The 10,002-nt window shown below is 53.8% G+C and overlaps 2 protein-coding genes across 4 annotated transcripts in view; both read right to left on the bottom strand.

Annotated features, from left to right (window-relative positions):
- Nucleotides 1-4,046: 4,046 nt before the first annotated feature.
- capslb (calcyphosine-like b) lies at nt 4,047-7,381 on the bottom strand. 3 transcript variants are annotated; one of them, XM_030087036.1, is made up of 6 exons: nt 7,367-7,381; nt 6,915-7,053; nt 5,825-6,002; nt 5,333-5,545; nt 4,146-4,255; nt 4,047-4,107 (listed from the first exon to the last, which is right to left on the bottom strand). In XM_030087036.1, exons 2-5 carry the CDS (start codon nt 7,049-7,051, stop codon nt 4,154-4,156), a joined length of 630 nt encoding a protein of 209 aa, XP_029942896.1. In that variant the 5' UTR covers nt 7,052-7,053; nt 7,367-7,381; the 3' UTR covers nt 4,047-4,107; nt 4,146-4,153. The 3 variants fall into 3 exon arrangements, with proteins under 3 accessions (XP_029942896.1, XP_029942895.1, XP_029942897.1); XM_030087035.1 differs by having other exon boundaries at nt 4,055-4,255; XM_030087037.1 differs by having other exon boundaries at nt 4,055-4,255; nt 5,333-5,542.
- A 1,710-nt stretch (nt 7,382-9,091) lies between these two features.
- LOC115384846 (unconventional myosin-Vb-like) overlaps nt 9,092-10,002 on the bottom strand; it is a 10,273-nt gene continuing 9,362 nt past the window's right edge. The window contains exon 7 of the mRNA XM_030087034.1: nt 9,092-9,697. Within this exon, the coding sequence (XP_029942894.1) occupies nt 9,545-9,697 (153 nt within the window). The 3' untranslated portion in view covers nt 9,092-9,544. The remainder of the gene's footprint in view (nt 9,698-10,002) is intronic.

The following is a 10,002-nucleotide window of genomic DNA, read 5'->3' as shown; positions in this document are numbered from 1 at the left end:
TTGTTTTTATCATGATCTGTACATGGAAAAGCACCACTGCCTGATCCATCCCCCAGCTCCACCTGCTCTGCTGGTTCCAGGAGGAACCAGAACCTCCAGGACCAGAGAGAGACCGTCGGACCCGATCATCTCAGGCAGCCCGGCACAAGAAATGACTTTCTGTAGATTTCCAGACTCCTGCAGGACTGGAGCCTGGCAGGAGGGAGTTACAGGGGCTGCATTAATTCACTTTAAAATAAAGAATTCAATCAAAATATTTTAAATGCAGCAATCAATGTGAATTTCTGCCATGTCTTTTAAAGAACTTTTAATTAGAAATATATCTTTTTTTAAACTCTGGTTCATTATTTTTTGGAGAGGTGTGAGGACTAAGTTGCATTTTTTATTATTTTATTTTTCCGGGGACATGAAGTGTTTGTGGTGTCTTGGTAATATATGATGAAGCCGTTATGTTTGAAAACTTCGTTATCAGAGTCATGAAATCCATCCTTTGAAAATGTGTTCACTTCAGTCACTAAATAAAATCAGTTTAAAACACGATCTGAGTCCAGAATAAGTTTCAATGTTGGGTTGAACAGCAACATTAATGAGACTTGAATTTGAAACACAAAGTTGGTACAAACTCTGCTGCAGCGCTCTGCTCTGCTGTCTCTCCTCACTGGATTTATCAAAGAGAATGTGGTATTTTCACAGCTCCACTACTTCCTGAAAATAGCTGTGCACATTCATTTCCTGTCTTGCATTATTGGCCAAACTGATTAATCCAGGTGTGTCTGGTTTAGACTGCTGCAACAAGACACACCTGGATTAATCATTTTGGCCAATAATGCAAGACAGGAAATGAATGTGGACAGTTAATTTCAGGAAGTAGTGGAGCTGTGAAAATGGCCCATTGGGACATCGACTTTATTCTCAACATTTCGACTTTATTCTCAACATTTCGACTTTATTCTCAACATTTCGACTTTATTCTCAACATTTCGACTTTATTCTCAACATTTCGACTTTATTCTCAACATTTCGACTTTATTCTCAACATTTCGACTTTATTCTCGAAGTTCATGATGACCTTTTTTTTTACCTCTTCTAAAAAAATGTCTCAGGGTGGCCCTGATGCTCTTCCGTAGTGCTGCGTTCAATGAGACCGAGCAATTTTATTTCGACAAGTAAACTGAGAGTTGATTGGCTGCTGCCGATGTGGGCGGGTCCTGATTAGAAACTGACAGGGAGACGTGACAGTTCGGCGCTGCTAAAGCTAAAGCTAAAGCTAAAGCTAACAATCGGAAATCAAAATGAATGAAAGTCACTGAAAAGTTTATCCAGAAGAACCACGGTGCGCCTTTCTCTTAAAGCGAGTCCTCAGCTGTGGTGAGTGAACACATATACTGTCAGTCTTTTTAGATGTGCGCACGCATATGCAGACGCACGCACACACACACACAGGCACACAGCTCCAAAGTGGCTTTTTGCCATTGGTTGTCCCGCCCACGTTTCAAAACAAACTGACGCCCTTCTTGGTAAGTCTTTCCACCGAGTAAGGTCATTCTGAATTTTCTTGAAAACATCCTGAAAATTAGATTTCAGTGTTGTGTCGATACAAGGAGAAATATTTATTCCCAGATGGGAGAATCCCGAAGTGGACCAGGAAAATGGAAAGTCAGTTAAAGATGGAGGGTCCTTTCATTAACCAAGTGGGAGCACAGCTGACTTACTTAAATTGATTTTATAGCCACTAAGTATTGAGAAGTTTTGAATTGTTGTCATCAGTTCAGGTGTTGATACTTCAGGGTCAGAGACGAACAGCAGAATATCCTCCGCATAAAGTGCCATCTTAAAAGTTTTATTGTTCATTTTGAGTCCTTTAATACGATTGTGAGATCTGATAGCCTCGGCCAGGGGTTCTCCTGCTAACGCAAAATTAAAGGTGAGATCGGGCCGCCCTGTCGGGTGATCGACCCACAGAGAACTCAGAGGATTTAAAGAGGCTGTATCAGGAGAAATTCACTGTCTGTATGTTTTAACCTTGTTCCAGTTCTGTTCTCACCAAAACTCCCCAAAGCGTGTTTTTCCTTCCTGCCTGTGTTTGAGCTTTCCTGGTGTTCTGCTGCTCAGAGAGGAAGCCCCTCCCACCCTGAAACGCTCTGGTTCACACGTTCACGTCACACGGAGAAGATGGCTCCTGAGAATAAGATTGAATAAAGTCCTCATATTTGCACACCGTGTCCTGTTTTTGATCAAACCAGTCTGATCAGAGTCGATTAATTTTGGGAGATAAATTTCGAGTCTTTTGGACAGTATTTCTGATACAAGTTTTCTATCAACATTCGTGAAGCTGATGGGACGATACGAACTGCAGTTATCGGGGGCTTGTCTTTTTTCAAAATTAGTGAAATATTAGCTGAACATAGAGTCTGAGGAGGAGAGCCTTTCTCCACCGAATGTGAGGACATTCTCAGCAACAGTGGGGCTCCGGAGTGGTTTAAAGACTGGTGAAGCTCTCCGGGGGCCGTGTGGCCCGCCGGCCTCTCCTCTGGGTTCTCTGGCAGCCAGAGCTTCTTCTGTGGGTGTCGGTTGGTTTAATGATGGTCGCTCAGCATCAGAAAGTGAAGAAGTTTGATATTACTTTAAAAATGTCCCGTCTTTTAATGGCTGTCGAGTTTCTGAGGCCTCCGGTTCGACTCCCGTCTCCTGAGGGACGGACTGACTGTCCCCACCGCCGTCCAGCAGCTCGGACTGGCTTCAGCTGCTCTGATTGGCCGGTCAGAGGCTGGCTTCAGCTGCTCTGATTGGCCGGTCAGAGGCTGGCTTCAGCTGCTCTGATTGGCCGGTCAGAGGCTGGCTTCAGCTGCTCTGATTGGCCGGTCAGAGGCTGGCTTCAGCTGCTCTGATTGGCCGGTCAGAGGCTGGCTTCAGCTGCTCTGATTGGCCGGTCAGAGGCTGGCTTCAGCTGCTCTGATTGGCCGGTCAGAGGCTGGCTTCAGCTGCTCTGATTGGCCGGTCAGAGGCTGGCTTCAGCTGCTCTGATTGGCCGGTCAGAGGCTGGCTTCAGCTGCTCTGATTGGCCGCTCAGAGGCGTCACTGTTTTCTGGGAAGAACATGCAGCTCTGCTTTCAGCACCGGAAATCAAAACTGAGAGAATTTCAGTTCTTCCACAGGTCTGGAGTCTCAGCCGTCCGTCCCACAACCGCTGGACGAGGAACAGCTGGAGGACGAGACGGAACCGCCGAGGCCGTCCAGGTTCCTCAAATCTACGGCGGCCGGAGGACGAGGACGCAGCAGCAGTCTGTCCAGCAGAGCAGCGGCGGGAGACGGACAGCCAGAGGGAGTTTGGTGGGTGGAGTCTCTGTGGTGGACGGTGTCCTCGTCCTCCGGTCGTCCTGCTCTGAGGAGTGATGCGGTGGACCCGCCACGGCGTCAGGACACGTCCAAAATGTCTCAGTTAAAGATTTCCAGCATCAGGACAGAGACGCCGGGACTGTCGGTTCCAAGTTCCTTTATTTCACAGGAAGTCAGCGTTTCAGACAGGAAGTAGAAACCTGATCCGAGCCTCCAGACGTCAGGAGACGGACAGGAGACGTCAGGACAAGGGACGAGGGGACAGCATTGACTGATCTGACCTCTAACAAAAGCTCTGATTCTACACGAAACCCCTCACTCCTGCTCACTCCAGGTCACTCCAGGTCACTCCTGCTCACTCCAGGTCACTCCTGCTCACTCCAGGTCACTCCAGGTCACTCCTGCTCACTCCTGCTCACTCCAGGTCACTCCTGCTCACTCCTGCTCACTCCTGCTCACTCCTGCTCACTCCAGGTCACTCCTGCTCACTCCTGCTCACTCCTGCTCACTCCAGGTCACTCCTGCTCACTCCAGGTCACTCCAGGTCACTCCAGGTCACTCCTGCTCACTCCTGCTCACTCCAGGTCACTCCTGCTCACTCCAGGTCACTCCAGGTCACTCCTGCTCACTCCTGCTCACTCCAGGTCACTCCAGGTCACTCCTGCTCACTCCAGGTCACTCCAGGTCACTCCTGCTCACTCCAGGTCACTCCTGCTCACTCCAGGTCACTCCAGGTCACTCCTGCTCACTCCAGGTCACTCCAGGTCACTCCTGCTCACTCCAGGTCACTCCTGCTCACTCCTGCTCACTCCTGCTCTCACAGCTTCCAGGCGTTCTTCATCATGAGGATGAAGAAGACGTCGCTGTCGATGGAGGCGCTCACTCCGCTGTAATAGTTCACAAACTCCTCCAGGGTCACCTGCAGGTCAGAGGTCAAAGGTCGTCATGTTGGGGACGTTGGGACAGGAGAGACGCCGTCAGGACGACTTTTCTGCTCTATCAGTTTTGTCTCCACTGTGTCTCTCCTGTCTGTCTCTCTTCTGTCTCCACTGTGTCTTCACTATGTGTCTTCTATGTCCCCACTGTGTCTCCGCTCTGTCTTTGTCCCTCCACTGCATCTCCTATGTGGACGTGTACGGAGACAGTTCTCTGAGGGGATGGAGACGCACCCCCCTCCACCCGGCCTGTCCTGTCCTCTGCTCCGTCCCCCTCCTCCACCCGGCCTGTCCTCTGCTCCGTCCCCCTCCTCCACCTGGCCTGTCCTGTCCTCTGCTCCGTCCCCCTCCTGCACCCGTCCTGTCCTGTCCTCTGCTCTGTCCCCCTCCTCCACCCGGCCTGTCCTGTCCTCTGCTCCGTCCCCCTCCTGCACCCGGCCTGTCCTGTCCTCTGCTCTGTCCCCCTCCTCCACCCGGCCTGTCCTCTGCTCCGTCCCCCTCCTGCACCCGGCCTGTCCTGTCCTCTGCTCCGTCCCCCTCCTCCACCTGGCCTGTCCTGTCCTCTGCTCCGTCCCCCTCCTCCACCTGGCCTGTCCTGTCCTCTGCTCCGTCCCCCTCCTCCACCCGGCCTGTCCTGTCCTCTGCTCCGTCCCCCTCCTCCACCCGGCCTGTCCTGTCCTCTGCTCCGTCCCCCTCCTCCACCCGGCCTGTCCTGTCCTCTGCTCCGTCCCCCTCCTCCACCCGGCCCGGCCTGTCCTCTGCTCCGTCCCCCTCCTCCACCCCCCTCCTCCACCCGGCCTGTCCTGTCCTCTGCTCCGTCCCCCTCCTCCACCCGGCCTGTCCTGTCCTCTGCTCCGTCCCCCTCCTGCACCCGGCCTGTCCTGTCCTCTGCTCCGTCCCCCTCCTCCACCCGGCCTGTCCTGTCCTCTGCTCCGTCCCCCTCCTCCGCCCGGCCTGTCCTGTCCTCTGCTCTGTCCCCCTCCTCCGCCCGGCCTGTCCTGTCCTCTGCTCCGTCCCCCTCCTCCACCCGGCCTGTCCTGTCCTGTCCTCTGCTCCGTCACCTTGCCGTCCTTGTCGTTGGGGGAGTCGAAGCTGTCCAGGAAGGTCCTGAAGACCTGCTCCTCCGTCCACTCCCCGTTCTGGTACTTGGGGTGGAACTTGGCGCAGTAGACGTCCCTCAGGTCGTCCACCGTGATCACGCCGTCTCCGGTCCTGTCCAGCTTCCGGAACGCCTGCATCACCACCTCCGTCCGCGCCTTGGACATCGGCGGCTGCTGTCCAACGTGGAACAGAACCAGAAGAACCCTTAACGTCCACCAGCCTCCTGTCCTGATGGACAGCACAGCTGGCTCTGTCCCCACCTGTCCCCCCTGTCCTCAGCTGGTATCAAACCTGTGACCCCACCCAGGACCACCCAGAGACAAACCAGGGACGGGTTCCCGCCGTCTGACTGCTGAGTGTTCCTGGACGTTCTCCTGAGTGGACCTAAGAAGACCAGGACCCGGAGGGACAGGACCGGAGGGACAGGACCCGTGTGTGTGGACGGGTTTTACCCTCAGAGTGACGAGGAACTCGTCAAAGTCGATGGTTCCATTCCCGTCCCGGTCAAAGTGCTGGAAGAGGGCGGCGGCCTCCGTCCGGTCCAGCAGGAGACCGAAGTCCTTCAGACCCTTCAGGAACTCCTTGAAGTCCAAAGAGCGGCTGTTGTTATCGTCCAGGACCCTGAAGGTCCTGAGGGACAGAGGACACGCTCAGTCCAGGACCCTGAAGGTCCTGAGGGACAGAGGACACGTTCAGTCCAGGACCCTGAAGGTCCTGAGGGACAGAGGACACGTTCAGTCCAGGACCCTGAAGGTCCTGAGGGACAGAGGACACGTTCAGTCCAGGACCCTGAAGGTCCTGTAGGTCTTGAGAGAGTGATTTGGTGTGTGTGTATCAGAGTGTGTGTCTGTGCGTGTGTGTGTGTGTGTGTGTGTATCAGAGTGTGTATCAGACTGTGTGTGTGTGTGTGTGTGTGTGTGTGTATCAGAGTGTGTATCAGACTGTGTGTGTGTGTGTGTGTGTGTGTGTGTGTGTGTGTATCAGACAGTGTATCAGGCTGTGTGTGTGTGTGTGTGTGTGTGTGTGTGTGTGTGTGTGTATCAGAGTGTGTATCAGACTCTGTGTGTGTGTGTGTGTGTGTGTGTGTGTATCAGACTGTGTGTGTGTGTGTGTGTGTATCAGACTGTGTGTGTGTGTGTGTGTGTATCAGACTGTGTGTGTGTGTGTGTGTGTGTGTTCTCGTATTTCTATCCTTGTTGGGGCCAAATGTCCCCACAAGGATAGCAAAACGTGGAACGACGTGCCTTGTGGGACCTTTTTCCGGTCCTAAGTAGGAGAAACAGTGTTTTCTTGACCATGTTGTTGTTACTGAAAAAAGTAAAAGGTCAAAAACATTTCTTTAGGGTTAGGCTTTGTTGTGGTGTGGGTTAGGGTTAGGGTAAGGGTCAGGGTTAGGGGCTAGACATGAATGGGAGTCAATGGACGGTCCCCACAAGGATAGAAATACGAGACTGTGTGTGTGTGTGTGTGTGTGTGTGTGTGTGTGTGTGTGTGTGTGTGTGTATCAGAGTGTGTATCAGACTGTGTGTGTGTGTGTGTCACCTGCCCAGCCCCTTGATCCCTGCTGACCCTCTGCTCAGACACAGCAGCCTCAGTCTCTCCACCGGATCCTGACAGACGCTGAGTCGGCGCTTCGCCTCCACAATCATCTGGTGGTCGTGTCTGGCTGTCCCCGCCATGGCTACACACACACACACACACACACACACACACACAGCATAGCGTTAGACACACACAAACACACACACAATAACACACAGACACCCACACACACACACACACACACACACAGCATAGCGATAGACACACACAAACACACACGCTCACGCGCGCGCGCACACACACACACAGACAGACAGACAGACAGACACACACACACACACACACACACACACACACACACAGACAGACACACACACACACACACACACACACACACACACACACACACAGACAGACACACACACACACACAGAGCGAGTCAGTAAACTCACCGTCTGTTGCGTCTGTTGCTCTCCTCTTCCTCCTCCGCTTCCTCCTCCTCTTCCTCAAACACTGCTGTTACCCGGGAGACGAGTCACACTCCTCTCTGATTGGCTGCTGGGGCTGCTGATGTCACCGTGTTGTTTAGTGTCGAGTTACCAGAACTGGGTGGAGGAACTGCACACTGCTGGTGGAGTGTCAGACTCCACCCCGAGACCTCCTCCCACAGGCCTCCACCCACAGACCTCCACCCCGAGACCTCCTCCCACAGACCTCCACCCACAGACCTCCACCCACAGACCTCCACCCACAGACCTCCACCCACAGACCTCCACCCACAGGCCTCCACCCGAGACCTCCACCCACAGACCTCCACCCACAGACCTCCACCCACAGGCCTCCACCCACAGGCCTCCACCCGAGACCTCCACCCACAGACCTCCACCCACAGACCTCCTCCCACAGGCCTCCACCCGAGACCTCCACCCACAGACCTCCACCCACAGACCTCCACCCACAGACCTCCTCCCACAGGCCTCCACCCGAGACCTCCACCCGAGACCTCCACCCACAGGCCTCCACCCGCTGGAGGTGGTGCAGTGCGAACCGGTGGGGAATGAGGAGGCGACACAGCTGATGTTAATCTTCATGTTATTTATTCAAGTTTCGCTAAAAAACAAACACAAAACCTGCCAGCCAATCAGAATCAAGGAATCTTCTGCATCATCTTCATCGTCATCATCTTCATCTTCGTCACTTCATGGCACGGGGGTAAACAGATCCGAGTTCTGCCGGTTTTCATTCATTTCACCAAACAAACTAAATCACACCAGTAAAAACAATCAGTTTTAAAAAGCGGCTCCGCCTCCACAGCGGGAAAACCTCCGTCAGGCGGAGCGGGAAAACCTCCGTCAGGCGGAGCGAGACTCGCGTTACAGAGAAGCATCCGGAAAACTTCAAAGGCTAAAACTACTAAACTAAAAATGAAAAAAAAATCAAGAAAAACTTTCAGACGTCAAATCATCAACGGCTGCGTCTGACTGAGCTCCAGGCTCCGTCGCCTCCTCCGTCACCCTCCTCCACCTCCTCCACCCTCACCTCCACCCTCACCTCCTCCACCTCCTCCAGCAGCTGCTTCAGCACCTTGTCTGTTCTCCTCTCTCACCTCCTAATGTTAGTTCGGTCTGGTTCTGGTCGTTCTGGTTTTTGTTGGTCTGGTTCTGGTCGGTCTGGTTCTGGTCGGTCTGGTTTTTGTCGGTCTGGTTCTGGTCGGTCTGGTTCTGGTCGTTTTGGTTCTGGTCGGTCTGGTTCTGGTCAGTCTGGTTCTGGTCGGTCTGGTTCTGGTCGTTTTGGTTCTGGTCGGTCTGGTTCTGGTCGGTCTGGTTCTGGTCAGTCTGGTTCTGGTCGGTCTGGTTTTGGTCGGTCTGGTTCTGGTCGGTCTGGTTCTGGTCAGTCTGGTTCTGGTCAATCTGGTTCTGGTCGGTCTGGTTTTGGTCGGTCTGGTTCTGGTCAGTCTGGTTTTGTTCGGTCTGTTGGGGTTGGTCTATTTTGGTCAGTCTGTTGGGTCTGTCTGGTTCTGGTGGGTCTGTTGGGTCGGTCTGGTTCTGGTCGGTCTGTCGGGTCGGTCTGGTTCTGGTGGGTCTGTTGGGTCGGTCTGGTTCTGGTGGGTCTGTTAGGTCGGTCTGGTTCTGGTCGGTCTGGTTCTGGTCGGTCTGGTTTTGGTCGGTCCGGTTCTGGTCGGTCTGGTTTTGTTCGGTCTGTTGGGTCTGTCTGGTTCTGGTGGGTCTGTCTGGTTCTGGTGGGTCTGTTGGGTCGGTCCGGTTCTGGTCGGTCTGGTTTTGGTCAGTCTGGTTTTGTTCGGTCTGTTGGGGTTGGTCTATTTTGGTCAGTCTGTTGGGTCTGTCTGGTTCTGGTGGGTCTGGTTCTGGTGGGTCTGTTGGGTCGGTCTGGTTCTGGTCGGTCTGGTTTTGGTCGGTCCGGTTCTGGTCGGTCTGGTTTTGTTCGGTCTGTTGGGTCTGTCTGGTTCTGGTGGGTCTGGTTCTGGTGGGTCTGTTGGGTCGGTCTGGTTCTGGTGGGTCTGTTGGGTCGGTCTGGTTCTGGTCGGTCTGGTTCTGGTCGGTCTGGTTCTGGTCGGTCTGTTAGGCCAACGACTCTGACTAAATGCCGGTTCCTGGTCCGCTTGGACCCGGTTAGACCCGGACCAGGAAGTCGATGCCGAGCGAGGCGGGGATGTGGAGGGACTCCAGGCTCAGGGCGGACGGCGTGTACGGGAAGAGGACCGGGAAGACGGACTTGGTGTCCACCAGCAGCTGAGGAGGGTCGTTCCTCTCCTGGAGTCGAGTCTACAGACAGGAAGACAGACAGGGAGTCAGGAGGACAGACAGGAAGACAGACAGGAAGTCAGGAGGACAGACAGGAAGACAGACAGGAAGTCAGGAGGACAGACAGGAAGACAGACAGGAATTCAGGAGGACAGACAGGAAGACAGACAGGAATTCAGACAGGGAGTCAGACAGGAAGTCAGGAGGACAGACAGGAAGACAGACAGGAAGTGAGGAGGACAGACAGGAAGTCAGACAGGAAGTCAGGAAGACAGGCAGGAAGACACAGGAAGTCAGGAAGACAGGCAGGAAGTCAGGAGGACAGA

The sequence above is a fragment of the Salarias fasciatus genome, unplaced genomic scaffold (genome assembly GCF_902148845.1).
Source record: "Salarias fasciatus unplaced genomic scaffold, fSalaFa1.1, whole genome shotgun sequence".
NCBI lineage: Eukaryota > Metazoa > Chordata > Actinopteri > Blenniiformes > Blenniidae > Salarias > Salarias fasciatus.
The sequence above is the reverse complement of the archived record's forward strand: the minus strand, read 5'-3'. Positions and strand labels throughout refer to the sequence as shown.

Coding starts and splice junctions, on each gene's coding strand:
- capslb (XM_030087036.1), bottom strand. CDS start 7,051: ATGGCGGGGACAGCCAGACACGACCACCAGATGATTGTGGAGGCGAAG. Junction 5,546..5,824: donor AGTTCCTCGTCACTCTGAGG/GTAAAACCCGTC, acceptor CACGTTGGACAG/CAGCCGCCGATGTCCAAGGC. Junction 4,256..5,332: donor CCAACGACAAGGACGGCAAG/GTGACGGAGCAG, acceptor TCTGACCTGCAG/GTGACCCTGGAGGAGTTTGT.